This window comes from Semicossyphus pulcher, unplaced genomic scaffold (genome assembly GCF_022749685.1).
Source record: "Semicossyphus pulcher isolate SPU_LCO1_2020_fin unplaced genomic scaffold, fSemPul1.0.p SCAF_19, whole genome shotgun sequence".
Classification (NCBI taxonomy): Eukaryota; Metazoa; Chordata; class Actinopteri; order Labriformes; family Labridae; genus Semicossyphus; species Semicossyphus pulcher.
In genome coordinates this window covers 3,631,449-3,650,381 of record NW_027211692.1, presented here as the reverse complement: position 1 = coordinate 3,650,381, position 18,933 = coordinate 3,631,449, and the positions used below count along the sequence as shown (strand labels likewise).

General features: G+C 42.6%; 2 protein-coding genes across 2 annotated transcripts; one reads left to right on the top strand and one right to left on the bottom strand.

The window, feature by feature from the left end:
* Positions 1-178: 178 nt before the first annotated feature.
* LOC138596883 (protein FAM222B-like) lies at positions 179-8,402 on the top strand. The gene is made up of 3 exons (XM_069668328.1): positions 179-276; positions 2,450-2,577; positions 3,039-8,402. The coding sequence occupies exons 2-3, from the start codon at positions 2,496-2,498 to the stop codon at positions 5,048-5,050; spliced, it is 2,094 nt and encodes a 697-aa protein (XP_069524429.1). The 5' UTR covers positions 179-276; positions 2,450-2,495; the 3' UTR covers positions 5,051-8,402.
* LOC138596882 (transient receptor potential cation channel subfamily V member 1-like) lies at positions 8,347-15,666 on the bottom strand. Its single transcript, XM_069668326.1, has 15 exons — positions 15,422-15,666; positions 14,841-14,995; positions 14,430-14,582; positions 13,469-13,606; positions 13,068-13,372; positions 12,773-12,949; positions 11,612-11,767; positions 11,439-11,534; positions 11,277-11,347; positions 11,039-11,204; positions 10,891-10,957; positions 10,465-10,784; positions 10,050-10,174; positions 8,909-9,012; positions 8,347-8,823 (listed from the first exon to the last, which is right to left on the bottom strand). The coding sequence occupies exons 1-15, from the start codon at positions 15,559-15,561 to the stop codon at positions 8,744-8,746; spliced, it is 2,253 nt and encodes a 750-aa protein (XP_069524427.1). The 5' UTR covers positions 15,562-15,666; the 3' UTR covers positions 8,347-8,743.
* Positions 15,667-18,933: the final 3,267 nt, after the last annotated feature.

Below are 18,933 nucleotides of genomic sequence, written 5' to 3'. Positions count from 1 at the left end.
AACTAAGACGATACCAGGTATCATTTAGCCAACTACGAGAACCTAACCAAGAAACAGTAGTCCCATCACCGGGGATTATTGGACAGGCGTTGGCCCTTAGTACCTAAATGCAGAAGCGGGGTCCCTTGTTCTGCGCATGCTCAATAAATGTTGCTGCCGTAGCCGGACAGCAGCACGGAGAACCAACACAGAGGGGATGATCTCTTTATATTTATAAGCAATATCAACGTAATATCTCCACAAAATGAAGTTTCCTTATTCGTAGATTCGTGAGGAGTAAGTATGATTCTCTTTAATGTTGGTCACGTCGGCGTTTTTCCTCAATGAAAAGCTAAAGTTTGCCTACCAGCTGGCCTGGTCACAATAAGCACAAAGGAGCTCCTTATTTATTGTGGTGCTTGACTCGAGGTAACCTATTGAACGATGTAATTTTACCATTTTTGATTTGCCTTACAGCTGGTATCGTAGCCACGTAGTCGGCCCAGTTTGCTGTCTCAAATAGTCCAGCAACATTCATCAGATTAGTACTAAGGTTAGCTAACTGGAGCAGATTTAGGGTGGATTGCTAGACAGATGGCTAACGTTACCTAGCTACAGACAGGCTGTCTGAAAGTTAACCTAGCCCTCTCTATGAATGTATTAAAGGTTTGGTTCGATAGGTTGAAAAACCTGACAAAGATTATTTAAGGCGTTAGCCGAAGACGATCCCATAGCTTCACACGGTAAGTGTGACCTGTGTCTGTAGAAAAGGTCACATTATCCTGCCTGCATTAATGAAGATCCTCTTTTCCTTTCGTGCTCCTAACACTCAGTCCACTGCGTCATCCTGACGGATACAGAGGGTGAAACGGGAGAACCAAGTCATAAAGAAAAGTCTGTAGTCTTAAATACGGTCCTACCAAACGTGTGCTTTATTTATCTAAAGCAACCATTTATCTCATCATTGAGTTTGATCTTGAAACGTGTAGATAAATTGATCTTTAAGATTGTTTTACTGTAACAAGTCAGTCAAGTATCTGAACATTGGACGTGAACAAATGATGAATCATAAACTGTGCCAATCAGATGAGTCTGCAAAACGACGTGACGATACCATGAGAAAATGTGATTACTTCAGAGATCCTTCCTCAGTGTTCTTCCAGTGAAAGAGATGGTCAACAGAATCTGCAGTAGCTCTGCAACCGATCATTAAATTATTTTCCCTTCACTCTGACACTGTGGCTCTGGGTATTGCCTAATGGCTAAAATTGTGAACACTGCTTCTTTGTGTAACACCTCTGATATAAGCTAACAACACGTTTCAGCTTGTGACTGCTGCAACAAAGGCCCAAGCCATATCACTAGGGGAAAAACTATTTGTCAATTCATTCGAAAATTATTTTGATAATATATTTATCATGTTACAAGAATAATTACCAAGCAAACCTACGTTCACCTTCTTGTTGTTGTGGTATATATGCTGTCTTGTGATAGTAAATATATCACACATATTTTAATTTTCGAGGATAAAACTTTGTAATATTTTCCAACACTTTATATACCACAGGATTAAACACAGATTTAATTGTTAATTAAAATAATTATTCGTTGCTGCCCTTCTGAGGACCCATCCCTCTTTTACTGAAAGCAAAGCAGAAATTAAGACACTGTTTCTAATCTAACGTTGAACTATTCTTCATGACTTGAAAAGTAAAGCCTAAAAAATATCAGTGGGACTGCCTATGTTAACAGTGCAGACAGTGTGTGATTCATTACAGGTTCAGTACTACTGCTGGAATACCTAGAGCTGACATGTTGTCGCGGAGCATTCTCGTTTTTATGCTGAGTTTTTTTAACAAGCTTATCTGGAGCTGAAATGCCGAATATTGCTAAGTGCTGCTCATGGTGATTCATGTTGGGCCTCTCCTTTAAATAACAGAACAAAGAGTCGGTCTAGACCTGCTCTTTTTGTAAAGTGTCTCGAGATAACTCTGGTTATGATTTGGCGCTATACAAATAAAATGTGATTGATTGATTGATATTGGACATGTGCAGTGATTCTTTGTAAAGCAGGTATTCAACAAGACAACAGTTTCTTCTGCATTGAAATGCATTTGTATTTAGGACCAATGATTCAATTTCTATTTGGGTCTAGATTTCACAATGACCTATAAAACATGTTCAGCAGAGGTTTGTTCTTTTTACTGTGTGGTGAGTTTGAAAAAGATAGTTGGCTAGCAGCCCGCCATCATGCTGTCGATCTTTTTACATGTTTTTTGACCTGTTTTTTTTGCGAGCTGCAGGGTGAACAAAATAAGTTTCCAAAGAACCCTGATGTCAGTTTATTACAATCTGCCATTTGCAAAAGGTCAAACCGTACTGGATGTGAAAATAGGCGATAGCAAAGTCATTTCACACCACACTAAGTGTCTGTCAGCGGCTGACTTGCGCCTGCTCTGTTTTTCCCCAGTATGGTGAGGAGAAGGTGTCTCATGCTGCATTAGTGGAATAGTGACATGCTGGCCTGTCTGCCGGCATCAGGTGACCCTACCGTCAGACTTCTCTCCCGCACGCAGATGAACACTGGACTTCAGAAATGTAAGTGCTTTCTTTCACCGTGCTGTTCTATTTCAAATAAAAGATCCTCATTGGTAAGTTTTAGTGGCAATTTTATACAAAGTTTGAGCTTCCAAATATCATTTTGTTCATGGTATACTAAAATGTACACGATTAGGTATAATTGTGTGAGTTTACATGCAAGTACTAATGTTGTCCTGCTGCTTCATATAAGAGCTGGACAGTTAAACACTTGAACACATCAGCCTGCTTTCAGCTTTCTGTTGTACATTACATGGCATGCTGTCTTCAATGCCTACAGAACTGTTTCTTGAGAGCTGCAGCAGGTAGAGCAGCAATGAAACTTACACCGCTGTACATTTTATTCCAACACTGCAGTCATTGTCATACAGTGCATTGTTGAAGTACATTGTGTTGCACATAGTGATGTGATGTATAATGAAACTCCAATGACCTCGTCAATGACTTTATACACATTGCAGGGGAAACTACACAGAAGATGAGATCTGCCACTTATCCAACCCCAGCCGAGTTGGATGCCTATGCTAAGAAAGTTGCCAACAACCCTCTGACCATCCAGATCTTCCCCAACAGTGTCAAAGTACCTCAAAGGAAGCACATTCGTCGCACAGTCAACGGGCTTGACACATCCTCGTCAAGTCAGCGCCACAGTCCCTACCCCTCTCAGGTCAGCTCCAGTAGGGGCCTTCTGGCTGTCCTCCGTGCGCCTACCAAAGGTGTCATTAAAGATTCAGACGGTAGCCGCACCCGACAGCTTCACAAAGCCGTCATGAACCCTCACAGTGGGCCATACGCCACTCAAAGCACTTTAAATCTTCCTCAACCTGCTCCTCACCTCCCGGGCCCATCTAACCCCGGGGCCCAGGCTGCCCAGAAGCAGGGCATGGTCCACCCACAGCTGTTGCAGCAACAGCAAAGCTTGACTCATCCAATGACTTTACAGCAGCCTCCGACTTTGCCTCACCCACAGGCTTTACAGCAGAGAAACATGGCTCATTCACAAGCTCTGCAGCGGCAACAGAGCTTGTCCCAGGTTCAGACTTCACAGCAGCAAAGATTGGCTCTCCCACAAGGCATACAGAGGCAGCAGAGTCTGCCTCACGCTCAGGCTCTACAGCAACAGCAGAGCCAGACATGCCCACCAGTGGTGCCACCGCAGCATCTCTCTCATCTGCAGACACTAAAGCATCAGACGGCCCCTCCGCAAGCTTTACTTTCACAACAAGGAGTGACTCAGGACCTGCGCCACATGTCTGATGGAGCCCAGCTGCCCAGTCTGCAGCACACCCAGGGTCTAGTTGGCACACAGCCCCTTCCCCAGGCTGCTGGTGCAGGACCTCCTACCATGCCTAATAACCTCCAGCAGCCCCCACCGGGGGCATATGGGCCCCGGAAGCTCCCTGACGCAGATGCTCCACCAAATGTTACTGTATCTACCTCCACCATCCCACTGTCCATGGCAGCCGGCCTGCATCAGAACAGGCCTGGTGACCTGAGCAGCATTGTGCACCAAATCAACCAGTTGTGCCAGGCACGAGCTGGTATGGGCACCACCTCAGTCTGTGAGGGACAGATCGCGAATCCCAGCCCCATTAGCCGCAACCTGCTGATCAACGCCAGTTCAAGGGTGTCCTCGCACCACCCGGCTCTGGGCTCTGTGCCCAGCTGCCTTTTGGTTGGACCCCCAGACAAAGCTACAGCTCAGACTTCTAGTGCTGCTCTCCATTCACAGCCCTCGATAGCTGCTACCAATAGCATACCTGCCTTTCACACAGACCCAGAAAAGGTACACCTGCAGCAGCAGCAGCTTCAGCATCATTTACATCAGCAGAAACAACAGCAGCAGCAGCAGCAGTTACAGCAACATCAACATTTACAGCTACAGCACCTGCAGCAGCAGCAGCGCTCCTGGGCCCAGCATCAACTGGCCCACATGCAGCAGCCCCCTGAGGGGGCCCACCCATGCAAGAACCCAAGAATGGAGCCTCCAACTGAGTGTTCTTTCCCCTCTGGAAACCTCAACTATACCCACAAGCTGCCCAATACTGCACAGTCTTTTCCTCTAAAACACCCTGCAGAAAAACCACAACCATCATCCCCTATTAACTGCCCAGTGGGTTCTATGCCTTACATTAATGGCCACTACATGCAGCCACCATGGGGCAACATCCCAGCCACAGCAGGTAACAATGGATCAGGCCCTCAGGACCTCCCAGTGGTTTTCCAGGGAGGGCAAGCTGCTGCATCCACAGACCGCATCCCAGGGGCAAAGTACAGGCCAGGAAAAGAAGGTCCCCCTGGCCAGTCCAAGTTGATGCAGAATTTGGATTTCTTAGGAGGGGACTTTCAGATGCCCAGCTTTCAGGAGCAGAACATGGATGTGATGCAGAAGATGCATAGGTCAGCGATGGGCCAAGTTCAGGAGCCCAACAACGGTGGAGGTGTCCACAGTCATCACCCAGGCTACCGCTAAAGCGTACGCTTTCCCCCTTGGTGTGTTTTGAGTTTTCTCAACAACTACGTTCAGCTACTGTGGTTTATTCTTTAAGATCTTGCAAGTGATCAATTACATTTTAATGCTCCAGAGCTTGATTTGTAGACCCACCAGGTTGTGATTTTTCAAAGTATTCCTCAGGTCTTAAGCCATGTCGTACCTTTGTTGCAGATGAAGGGTTTTTGAGATTGTTGTCCACTGTTGAGTAGATTTCCTCTTTTCATCACTGGCATGGATGTGCTGCTCTTTGTTCATGTGTATATATATGGTGTTCTAAAATATTAATTTGCAGCTGAGAATATGCTTGCCATATGATTGTCACAGTGCTTTTCCTAGGTTGACATGGAACAACTCAACTTTTTTCAGCATTTGTGGCCTTACAACTGCCCAAAGGCAACATTTAGGATGTCCTTGTGTAATGTTTTTATTTTGCAATTATTTATCCTCTTAGCAGGTTTGTGATCCATTTAAATAAGAAGGTTACATGTATATGCAATTAATAAGACTGTTGATAAGGTTTTTTTGCCCCAGGAGCTCTCTCCCATAGTTATGGTGTATGTCGGTTAATGGGCTTACGTGAGAGCCTCAACTCTGTGACTACACCGTGACTGGTCCTGGTAGTTTTTCGATAAAAACGGCTAACTATCACTGTTAAGCAGAAGTTTAGTTAAATTAAGATAAAGCCAGCACTAAGAAAACCGCAACATTTTCCATTTTGTGTAGTTTCTGAAGTTTCAAGTAGTTTTTCTTGTGTTCGGAAGGTCTAAAGTGCCCTCCTGTGTAATATTTAAAACATTGCTTTTGAAGTAGTTATTCTTTTATTACGGTTTTTGTCTTATTTCTGTAGATGGTCCTACTTGAACTGTAGAAATTACTTTTTTAAATGTTATGCTTAAAATTTGGCAAAAGGAGCCGAAACTCCATCAGCCCCGATTTGTCTGTAGCTAATGTGAAACGATGGCATCCCATTAATATTCAAATGATGTATGTATGTCAGTATGTGAAAAGTGAATTGATCACTTGCAAGCGTGCAAGTAATTCAAAGAACACAAGCTGGGAAGATTTCCCCTCTGACGCATTTCCTCACCACTTTACTACTGTAATACAAGTGAACTGATGTGGTGTGGACATTACCTGTGTGGCTTGTGGTGGGCTGTCTGTCTACTAATCACTGGCCCTGTGTTGTATTTCTGCTACCTATAAAGAAAAAAGTAAGAACATTAATGCAGGTTATGTGTTGCTAGATGTGTCTAGCATGAAGCTCTGGACCCATTTCCTCCTCTAGTCTTTTCGGGTCGATGTTGTCTGGGCATTTATTGTTCTTCTAGCCTCAATCCTTCTGGAAAAAGCCTTAAATGTCACAGTAGTAATCCTCTACATAATATTTAACTGATTTTCTTTACCAGGATCCAAATTTCAGTATGGCTTCATTTTGAGAGAGTTTGTTTTCTTTGCTTTTTTTGAAACAGGTTCTACATGTGTGCTGTCGGATCATTGGGCAGAGTTAATATGTCTAGCTAGTGGGATTGGGCGATGTTGCCTTAAATGTAAATATTAAGGTAATAAACCGTGGTGTTGATAAGTCACCCATCTTACTGCCCCAAATGTTGCCTATCGAGGATTTAAGATGATTTTAAGAGTAAAATATGAATAGTATTTAGCAGAATTAATAGGTATGTAGAACAGGGCTGAAGCAGTTATTTTAAAGTATTTGGACTGTGTTTTAGTTGTTATACTTAATAAATATCCGTATATAGTTTTAATTTATTTTAATTTTTTTGGACCACTGCATCCTGAAGCCATAGGTGTTTTCACATTAGGTGCCATAGGTGACACATATTGACGCAGACAGTGTAAACTGAATTGACTGCAGAGGCAAATAAGAGGTTTGCATCCACGCTTTAATCTGATGTCTTTCACATCGCTGAGCATTTTTTCCTCCAAGAGTTTTTCTCAGAATACAGTACAGGTGAAAAGGGAGAAAAGGTGGCGAGATGAGGCGTCATCTGTAGAGAAAGACCGCTGAGATGCAAGCCGTAGCTTTTCTGGATTTCGATCTTCATTCTTGATGGCAGTTTTTTTTTTTATTTCCTGGCTCTCATTTTTGATGTGCCTGCCCCTTAAAGCTGCTATTGACTTTAATCTTAACACACACTAGTATGATTTGTGTGTGCGTGTGTATGAATAATAAATGATGTATGGGCTGTATCATTGAAAATAAGTTCCTATTTATGGGATGGGCGCAGGGTGAAAAGGCCACCACTCAGATGCTGGTAAAGTCTATTAGGAGAACACTCTAAATATTACCGTGTTACCAGTATTCACAGAGGCAGAGTGACTTTCAGACGTCTGGCCTACAGCAGCCTAAAGACGGACACCTTTCAGGCCTGTTTCCTCACTTTAAAATGAACACTAAACGATTTGAGACCTGCCCCGTTTATTTTGAACTGCCTCGTTACAGCCCGGCATAGTCAGGTTCTACAGTTTCATATGAAGTGCCTCCACTGGGCTTAGTATGGAGAAGTGTGTGAATGGGTGCTTGCGTGTGTGTATGTTAAGCTTGGGTACTTGCACACAGGTGTGCACGCTGACAAAGGTGCACGAAGTTAATCTCTGATGGGGGACCAAGCTACTTAGTGTAACTACTGATACTGTGTCATGGACTGAAGTCCTGAAGTGTGCCACGATTCCTAGACACTGTCGGGATGTGTGAACTGTTTGCTGCTGACTCACTGACCAAAGTGACCAAGCGTCCCTCTCTGAAACCACCCCGGCCAAAAGCCTTGGCAAGCTTGTATTGGGAACTTGTGATGTTCCAACAGTAATAAGCAACAACCTGGTGACATACAGGAGAGCTGCTGCCCTCATTTGGACAGTTCAAGAAAATCTTGTGAAGTAAAAGTGTAAACATGTGAACAGAGGATTAACGAATCTAGAGTGAATTGTTCCTGCCTGTACAGTACATCCAAAGTAAGATTCAGACTGTAACCAGAACTTTGTTTTGTTTTCATTTCAGTGTTATTATCATGCATAAACAGTCCATGTCAATATGCACTGTAAGAATCTACTAATGCACAGTGTAGCTCACCATGTCAGTTGATTCAGATGGCAATATTTATTGGGGCACAGGCATGAAGCGATTCCCTCTAGATTTATTTTTACTCCCAGTTGAAATGATTGTCTTTGATGAGCAAAGATCTTTCATGTTGTGAACGGTGGTGGAGGGGGGCTTACTTTCTCTACTTTGTGAAATGTGATATTCCAGTTTTGCCTAACCTTCAGGAATAAAATGTCTTGCACAAACATTCCCCCTAACCAAAATAAAGTTTGCAAACACAAAGCTTTTATGATTGACTCTTTGTTATGTACAATACATTTATAGTATACATTAAATTTCAACTTACATCTTTATCACAAAGCATTTTCTACAGGCGCGACCTTTACAAAAAAAAGGCAAATTTGAAACAAGGGAATTACAGTTTGTTCTTATTTAGGATCAAATGACAAAGTTCTGTCACTAATCTTTAACAGTACACATTGTTATTTTAGGAATGTATACAGAGTATAAAAAGTGGCTCTTTGTGGCACCTGACAAACCGCCACATACATCTGAATCTCAATGATTAGGTTATGAACTCTGATTAAGTGCTTGACCTTGATGATCTGATGAACCTAGGGAATGCTCGAAAGCTGTGGTTGGCGATGTCTGGCACGAATCCTCTGCAACAGTGGATTTAGCCTCCACCGCTTCCCTGGATGATGGAATGGAAACTCATTAGTGACATGTTGGAAACGGAAATAGAAATCAAGAAGTTGTGTGTGGTCTTGTTGCCGTACTAGGAGTCTCAGTGGGCTGCGACATCCTCATGCGTTCCCCAGGGTCTTCCTCCCGCATAACACCGAGATCTGACTTCCATTGTTTCCAGTTCAATTCCTCCACCCTGGAATGGAAGAGGACTCCTTTAACATTTGTTTGAAATGTCTACCTTCATTAACAGAGGGTCACTTTACCTAAATACCAAAAACATTTGCACCTGTTACCCACAGTCGTATTATATGTACTGTCTTTGCACCACAGAGAAATTTGTATCACAGCCATTGTTCTAACTAAACAACTGATTAAGCAGCACAATTCATCTGGAAGAGATGTCATTGTTCAAGCTTTAGGAGCATACATTTTATTCCACACACACTACAGCACCACAAACTAAAACAGATGTGGCATGGTAGCACCACTAGAGATTGGTGAGGATATACAGTATGTATCTTTATAGTGAGTGATGGAACAATGAGTTCAACACTTCCTCTGGAAGCAGCAGCCGCACATTAAATGGTTTTAATGGCTGACGAGCTGCAAACAAAGCTCATATCACCGTACCCAATGCCAAGAGCAGTGGAAACATTACTCTGGATTAATAATGAATCACTACTGGCAGCCTGATGGATAAATCTGGTCTTTGCAGATGCCAGGACAACACTACCTACTGGGATGCATAGTGCCCAATGGGGGAACTGATGGAGCACATGTAACAGAGCTCTGTTTTACAGAGCCCTAGAGTCGTCTTAATGATGCATGATACAATAAATGTTTTGTCCAATTTGTAATGTTCCAAACTTTATGGCAACAGAGAGAGCCCCTTGACTCCAGCATGACTGTGCCCCAAGTGCTAAAAGCAACGTCCAAAGAACAGAGAGTTGGACCAGTTTGACGTGCAGCTCAATTAGCTTGCACAGTTTTGCCCTAAAGCCAACTGAATAACTTTTAAAGGACTAAGTTTCATAGTTGTGAAGCCAGGCCTTCCTGTCCAACATCAGTGTCTGACATAACGAGGAAACACCTTTGAGCTTCCCAGAATAATGGTGGCTGTTATAGTCCCAGAGGCGCGTCCAACTCGATATTATTGCCCATGTTTTTTGTATGGGGTATCCAACAACGTGTGGTGGTCAGGTGTTCACAGACTTTTGAAATGAAGTTTACCTGAAATATTTTCGACTTCCGTCCTCCTGGCTTCCTAAGCACACCATCTTTGACACTCCGGAGTACAGCTTGTCCATTAGGCACTTCGGCATCGTCTTCTCCATGTCCAGAATTGTAATCGCCCTCTGAGGATGTGCAACAGAGTGTGAGGGGTTTGCATTTTCCAGTGTCAGATCTGTTATGTTATTAAGTTGTATTTTGTTTGCACACCATCTAGAGACACATTTACTCATATTTCAAAGGTCTCTTTTCAGACTTGAGGTTGAATATTCTGGAAATCTAACCCTCATTTCCTGTCATTTATATATCCATAAACAGCCAGCAGCATTTAGAGACATCCTTCAGGAGAACCCTGGATTCTTGAGACATATTAATCCTGTGATTATTAGGTTGCATAAACTAAAAGCCAATTCACCTGCAGGTTCCAGATATTTTCACTCTCTTTGGAGGTTTTCTCGACCGTGTTTCCCATCAGGGCTATGAGCATGTTGAGCAGCAGGATGTAGGTGAGGACGATGTACAAGATGAGCAAGATGTAGACAACTTCCTTGTACTCAGCACGGTCCGTGAAGCCCAGATCACCCATACCAAGAGTGAACTTGAACATTTCCAGTATTGTGAAACGGATGTTGCTGTAACAGGGTTTCTTGCATCTCAGTGGCTTTCCTAGTGCCAGGGTGCCATTGCTCAGTTTTCTGTAAACTCGAGGGTTTTCCTTGTGGAGAACAATGACCGCTATGAACAAGGAGAAGATAAAGGTCAGGTCTTTGCCTTGGAAAACATCTTAAGTATTATATTGCATGTGCTGTATCAAGGAACTGTGGATCTAGGAAAGTCTTACCAGCAGAAAATCCAAAAAGCAAGACGCTATAGACGCAGAGAAAGTGAAATAAGTCAACCAGGATCATCTAAAACGAGAAAGAGACTTTAGAGGAAATGTCTCACCAAGCTACCTACTAAAAAAGTGCTTACTGAAACATAATTCTTACTCTTTGCATCATGACACTATACATTCCCATTTGTTTAGAGCCTCTTAGGTAGTGGAGCAGGTTGATCCAGGCGAAAGCCAGCGAGAGCACAAGGATCCCAACATATGCTCTCTTCCCACAGGCGTACAAAACTACGCTGATCAGAAGGAGTATCGCCTGCAGGAAACTAAAACAAGGTGGAGTGGTGAGAAGACATACGTTCACCTGGGCATAAAAAAGATCTCATGGTGATACCTACAACAGAATGTCACTGAATCCATCAATGTACAGAGCCTTGAACTTTGGAGGGTTCCTTATGAATATAGCCACCTGAAGAAGTCACACAGAAATATGGAATTACTTTGAAAATTAATTTGGATTCTTTTAGCGTGAATTATCAGAACAGGAGGCACGTTCTCACCGCTTTATACAAAAACCACACTGCTCCAAGGACACTGATGATCTCACCAGTGCAACGGAGGTAGTCAATCGGGACATTTTCAATGGGAAACGGTGGCTGCAGGTAAAAAGGTTCAGAGTCATCGCTTAGGCTGACAAAGTTGTTAATCTGTAATTTGTCCAGTTTGTCCTTACCTGTCCTTTCTTCCTGTAGAAAGCCACAGCGGTGAAGATGAACACGTATATCACATAAGCCAAGAAATTCATGAAGAATATCTTGGAAGCAAACCTGTCCCACTTGTCCTCGAGGAGGCTGCGTAGGGGCTCGACCTGCAGCATCTCAGGTCGATTCTGATGGGACGATCAAAGGGAAAATCCACATTATAAGTACTTTATTTCTCTACTTAATCTGCCATGTCAGCGCTGTAAAGAACTTTTACTAATGCATCATGAAGGCAAGAACTTTGCTACAACATGTCAGCCTGAGAAATAAAATAGTAAACCTTGTGTCCCATAGAATTCCTCAAATATCATTAGCGTCGTCTAAGCAGAGACTTTAAGGAAGCAGCCACCTCGACATTAGACATTGCCATGTGGAATACCATTTTGTAGCCTCAAGTTTGGCAGGCGTCATCTTGTTTTTTTAGAGCTACAAGTGACCATATTTGGACATGACAGTGGATGCACATAGCTTCATCTCTATCCTGGTCGACCGGTCGCCCTGCCCTCAAGTTTACTCTCCTTTAGTGTCTAATATACTAAAAATAGGATCATAATTTCCTAAATAAACCTTAGGCTGTACTGAAGAGGACTTGAAACTATTGATTGATACTATAAAACCCAATATAAAAATGTTAATTTTACTGAGGCAATAAATCAACTGAATAGTCGGGCCATTTTCTCACAGAAAATTCAATGATTCCGCCTGCAGGCCATCAAGAAGAATAAAGGTTTAGGGCAGCTGCACATTGGTTTTATTCCTGAAACCAAGAGGCTACATGCATGTCTCATGTCAGGTCTATGATGTCTTTAATTCATCCTTAATCCTGATCCTCGATATCTGAGGCTGTAAGATATTGTTTTGGACAATGGGCTAAAAAGCAGAAGCACTCAGCATTTGTTGATCTCGCAGCTATATTTAGTTGATTGCTCTTGCAAACTACACTTTGACACCTACAAGCGATTACAGGTGTGCATTTTCTATCTGTTGTTTAAAAGGCCTCACTTTTACCATGAACATATCCAAATCACTGAATATCCCACTTCATCCAAAAAACTGCACTCTGCAACATTTGAGATTGAACCCTTCATGTACATAACGGGTAAAAAGTAAAAAGTAATGTATATATTTCCAACCGGAATTTCACTCCCAAAGACGATTATCTCCAACACAGAGTTGTCTTCGTTGGTGTCAATGGAGCTTGTGTCGTAAAGCGAGGAGTGAACGGGCCCATAGACCCATTCTGTTAACTTCCTGGACAGTGGCCTCATCTCCTCATCCGCAAATTCCCGTCTTAACATGTGCTTGAACAGCTGCGCATGAAGAGAGACATAAAAGACAGTTATCTTGTGTGACAATACAAAGCATGTCTCATGTACAAACATGTATCTGAAAATGCACACAGATACTAATAATAGAAAGTACACCCACCCCAATCTTGCCCAGCTTTGCTGCCAACTTCAGAGGCGTTAACCCCTGGTTATTCTTTATTGTCTCCAGCTGGACTTTATGCTTTTTGTCGAGTTTGCTGTGCTGGATAAGAATGTGGTCATAAGTACTTGTAATCATATCTGTACTTTCTAGCGAATTTTCTGCTATGACCACCAAGGTGTGCAAGACAGTGTTTCCTCGTGAGTCTTTGTCAGTCAAGTCAGCTCTTCTGTTAGTATTGTCCATAAGAAAGGACACAATTTCTGGCTGGTTGGTGCAGGCAGCCAGTGACAAAGGAAGCTCGCCTATTGGAAACACACAAAGTTAAATGACAAAATATTCCCTTAAAAACTGGGAGAGCAGAAGTAGCTTCTTGCGAGTTTTAGGGTGTAATGACCCACCAAAATAAAAGCCCAGTCCTGTATTTCGCTGGAAGAAGTTCCCATTGGCTTTGGCCTGGACATCTGCTCCTTTCTCAACCAGCAGTTTCACGTGGTCAAAGCTCCTCCTCTCAATAGCAACGTGCAAGGCTGTCTGCCCTGTGAAGTAGTTTGTAATAACAGCAAACAGGTTGTAAATGTCTTCTGTACAGATATAATCCCATCGTCGATTTAAACATTTTGAAAGTCCGTAAAGTCTCATGACAAATGTGATCTAAAAGGACCCTCAGGTGCCATTTTAAAAAGACCTGTGTGTAAGATTTAGGGGCATCTATTAGCACAAACTGAACAAAATATTCATAAGCACAGTTTTATAAGTGTATCATAAAAAGTTGGTTACCTCACAATGAGCTCTTTATATCTACAGATGGAGAGGGTCCTCTTCCAAGGAGTCAGCCATGGTGTACTGCCATGTTTCTACAGTATTCCAAAACGGACAAACCAAACACTGGCTTTAGAGGTCCTAACACATTTTTCATCAACTGTATGATTACTGGACATAGCCACTGTGTTATCACCCATTGCTTTGTCGATTGAAGCCCTGAGCATTTTGCTTTTGGTCGTGTTGGTCAAGTAGAAGTGAACATTTTGGGATGAGGGGGAGCTACCGGAGAGGATCGAGGTGTTGGCAAACGCCAGGGTATGAAAGCTCAGTCTGTGGTCATGGCTGCTTTTTCTGCAGCCACCGTAGGTTCTCCTACATGCTTAGTGGGGAAGGAAATTTAAGGTGTTCCCTTTTTGCAACTTCACTGCTTGATGCCACTAAATCCTACACGCTGGTCCTTGATGTTTCTTTGAAAATCCACATTATAGTACATGACCCTGAATGCCTCCATGTTTTATACATGCTGTACAACAGACACTGCTTCAGGTGCAAGATTACTCATGACAAAAAAAACAATGACAATTATAGTTCACTAACCTTTGTAGCAAGGATCGAGGTAAGCTGCATTTATGAAATTTTCTAAATCTCCAGTTTTCTCTGCTATGTCGAGGAGCACTTCAATGGTGTCATTTTTTCCATCTTTCAGATTCAGCAAAGCTTTCAGGAGCGCCGTTTTCCCATTTAATTCATCTGGAAGTTTGGGACAAATGAAAAAGTATTGTTTCCCGTATCACAGTCCACATTATTGTATTTACCATTTCTCGTGATTCCAGTTAAGATCATAAATAAACTCTATTAATATTTTCTCACAACATTGCCTTTTCTGAAACAAACTTTGCCCCAAGCAAACAGCCAGTTGCTTAACATGAGCTAAATTAATTCCGAGCACAAACATGGTGTTTTAACTGGTCACAGATAACAGGAGGACATTGTTGGATTTCAACTTGCCTGTGAATTCTGGGCTCGTAAGTCGCTTGTCATGATCTCTCAGGTAGTCGAGCAGGCCATTAAGTTCACTTGCGTCTCCCTGGGATGCTGCTTCAAAGACTCTCTCCCTGGTGAATTCTTTGGTGCATCTGCTGTCTACACAGGTGCTATTTGTGCTATTGTGTGTGAAACGTAGAAAATCATAAAGGTGACATAATGAAATTAACATTTCAATATGTTTAAATATTAAATACTTCATTGTAACAATATTTCAATACCTTGCATCATGTGACCATGAATATTTTAACTACAGTGTGAAAGAACAACATTTGTAATATGAGTCACTTTGGGAAAACGATCCGGACAGCTTGTGAACAACACTTCACGCAGGCTGAAGCTTGTTAACCTGCAATTTGCCAACATGTCACCTGATGCTTTTCGTTTTCTGAAGGCTAAAATGCTACATTTCCTTAGCATCTATCAAACAACACTGATTTCTGTGTTGGCATTACCAGCAGTCATCGTATCATTTAATAAATAAAGGCCATGTAGATAACCCTTGGTACAATCAAGCACCACTTCCCCCTCTATGGACTGTTTACCTGGGCATTGAGAAGTTGGTGTCCATAGGTGCATGGACAATCTCTGGACTGTCTCTCCCAAGAAGCCAATCCAAACCATTATCTTCCTCTTCTTGGCACTTGTTTGGCTCCTCTCCCTCCGTTGACTGATCATTGTCCATCTTTTTTGCTAACAACAACCAAGTCTTGGTCGTGTGTCAAAACTGTGTTTCGCTCCACAAGTAGCTTATCAACTACGATGAGCTACAGCTGCACAGGTGTAGTATTACAAGCGTCCAGGTACAGCTCTGAAGTGTGAATGGTGCTTGTTACCTTGGTCACACTCCTCCCTTTTGTCCTGAGGGCAAACCTGGTTGCCTGACAGCATTTTCCAGTTGTAGAAACAATATATGGCATGCCTGAGAACATGGCACACCTTCTAGACGGCATCTTACTGTGTCATGTTGTTTTATTGACAGTTGTTTAATGGGTCAGTTTTACAGATTAGATTTATACTCTGACTCAAAGTAATTAAGCTCAGCACGGTCTGAGCAAAATGCTTCACTATAACTGCATCGCTTAAACACCACAGCCAACCTGAACGTTGTTAACACATTCTGAGGTTAGATTTTTGTGCTTTTCACAAAATTCCCGTATCTGAAAGAGCAGATTTTCAAAGTAGATATTCGAGTATGTGAGTCAGTTTGGTTGAGCATGTATTAAGTAGACAATGAGGCGTCTGTTCACAGGTTGGATGTGGGTATCTGCTTACTGTAAATATTTGTTATAGGTGTGGTGGAACTTCCCAGTATTTGATTCAACTATAATGACAAAACTGCCGCACGCAGTTCTTCAAAAATACATAATTGCTGTACTTAAGCAAATAATGTCAAATGTTACACTGACTTCGGGATAGGCTATAAACTGTATTAATTGATCATTCATTTTATTGGGAATTTAAAATAAACATTAAATAAATAAAAACATAACAAGAGACGGAGATATAAGAAGATTCAAAGTAAATGTGAGAAGAAAATACTTACAGGCTTACATAGTGTCTGTTTCAAAAATCTACATACTGACAATGACTTGTTTGCATAGACAAAAAGGGAAGTCTATGCTTTGTTTACTGACAATGTATTTAAATGGATTTAAAACTAGTGTTTTAATTCTGAGTGACTTCAGATGAATTCATTGGACTAAAAAAGCAAAGACAGCCTGTGGATTCCAGCGAACTAGCTGCTCGGGGCACCTCTCAGCTGAGGCTACAGCCAGCCGCGATGCTGGACCAGCTGGTAGATTAACATTAAATAATCACATTTAGTCCCCCTATCGCCACTTTCCAAGCTTTCCTAGAAAAAATAGAGTTCAGGCTTTTGTTATTGAGAAGTGGACGAAGGTGCAAGTTTGGCAGGTTTGAAAAATGAAGGAAGCAACCCAGCAAAAACATGAAGTGATTACTCAGTACTGTACGCTTACATCCGCACCTATCTAACCAAATTTCCCCTTTCTGGTGTAATTATGTACTTAATGTAGCCTAACCCTAACCTTGCCCTATAAAACAACCATCGCTCATTGTGTATTTTGTTTGTTTGTTTGTTGTTGACCAGCTTCCCCTTCTGTCGTTCTTTGTTCCTAAAGGTATTATCAAAGTCAAGAAAATATGGCTTTCATTGTGGTTTCAGTGAAACTTAACCAATGGTTGAGTTCTTAAGGCCAACATCGACAGGTACATGCATTTGGAGGTTTAAGGATGAGGATGGGTGCACACACACCAGTGACGCACATCACAGGCTAGACAAACCAGAATGAGGACGCTGTCTAGCAGGTGTGGGTAGAGGACTGGCTTCCACCAGGTATATCTCAATTCACCTGTAGATTCATTACATTACACTTAAACATTTAGTACTCTGTATGCAGACATGCAAGAGAAACAGAGCCTTATGCTGGCCTGTATTTCTTCCAACATACAATATGTGCTCTAGGTGTGCCACATCTGTGTCCAGCAACACGCCGCTCACTTGAGGTGTGGTGCTACAGATGGAGGCTCAACAAACCACAATGTGTTCATCAAACAAACTTGAAAGTAAACACACAAATCAGCTTTAACATATTGGTTGTGACTCTACTAACAGGTGTGGCATAGAAGAGGAATGTTGCGGCCTTCAGTGCCTCTTTTTGCACCACGCCTTCGTGGAGAGGTCAACAGAGTGCAGCGTCACAGGAGCCAGATCTTCTTGCCTCTTGGTACTCTGCAAAAAAATTAAATATGTCAATCAAAACATGATGCCATGATGTGTGACGCCAAACATGTTGCAGTGGTTATTTCATTTCTATTCCATCCATTCCATTTATTACCATCAAACACGACAACATTGGAAGGAGCAACATTGTTATGCTAAACAGGAGAAAATGGCTTTAGATGCAAAACTATTATACTCAGTCAATATTTAGCTTTTTCTGTTCACACAGGTCTTCCATGACTTAAATAAGAGCAAGGATTGCAAAAATATCCCGGTACACAAGTGTAGTCTGGATATGTCAGTAAACATCTGTTAACAGCTGCGGCTTGGGATAATCTCTTGCTGAATGCTCTTCTAAGATAAACTGGCTTCTAATCAGTTTTTCACAGACAAAATCTATAAAAGTGTTCGACAGCACGTTTTTGTTCAAGTCACAGTTTAATTCTTTCACACAAGGCAAAACTTAACATAAATTGTTTCCTTAATCACCCAGGAGTAAAAGATTTGGACGGTTGAAATGGGAGAATTGTTTTAGCAAAGTCATTCAATGTGAAAGGACTGAACTTATCTTTCAACTCGAATTTATCTTGAATCATTCAACTCCATCCATCCATTATCTTCCGCTTCTGGGGCTGGGTCGCGGTGGCACCAGGCTCAGCAAGGTGACCCAGACGGCCCTCTCCCCAGCACCATTTTCCAGTTCCTCCTGGGGGATTCCAAGGTGCTCCCAGGCCAGATATATAATCCCTCCAGCTAGCTCTGGGTCTGCCTCGGGGTCTCCTCCCAGTTGGACGTGCCCGGAAAACCTCCAAAGAGAGGTGCCCAGGAGGCATCCAACCAGATGCCCGAACCACCTCAACATGCTCCTTTCAATGTGAAGGAGAAGTGGCTCTACTCTGAGCTCCCCCCAGATCTCCGAGGTCCTTACCCTATCTCTAAGGCTGAGCCCAGACACCCTGCGAAGGAAACTCATTTCGTCCGCTTGTATCCACGATCTCATTCATTCAGTCACTATCCAAAGCTCCTGACCACAGGTGAGGGTTGGAATGTAGATCGACTGGTAAATTGAAAGCTTTGCCTTCAGGCTCAGCTCCCTCTTCACCACGACGGTCCAGTACAACGCCCGCATTACTGCTGATGCTGCACCAATCTGCCCCTCCATGAATCGCCACTTTAACGTGGTGGAGGGGTTTGCGTGTCCCTGTGAACCTGGGAACTGTGTTGTCCAGGCCCCCGGTAGAGTCTCCCAAGGCAAACTGGTCCCAGGGGAAGGTCCAGCCTGAGAGTGGTTCAAAAAACCCCTATGATTTT

Bases quoted from the DNA above. Each gene is read 5' to 3' on its own strand.
- LOC138596883 (XM_069668328.1), top strand. From the start codon at position 2,496: ATGCTGGCCTGTCTGCCGGCATCAGGTGACCCTACCGTCAGACTTCTC. The intron at 2,578-3,038 runs GTAAGTGCTTTC...TACACATTGCAG, and splicing joins GAACACTGGACTTCAGAAAT to GGGAAACTACACAGAAGATG.
- LOC138596882 (XM_069668326.1), bottom strand. From the start codon at position 15,561: ATGGACAATGATCAGTCAACGGAGGGAGAGGAGCCAAACAAGTGCCAA. The intron at 9,013-10,049 runs GTAAACTTCATT...CTTCCATTCCAG, and splicing joins GGAAGTCGAAAATATTTCAG to GGTGGAGGAATTGAACTGGA. The intron at 8,824-8,908 runs GTACGGCAACAA...TCCATCATCCAG, and splicing joins GCAGCCCACTGAGACTCCTA to GGAAGCGGTGGAGGCTAAAT.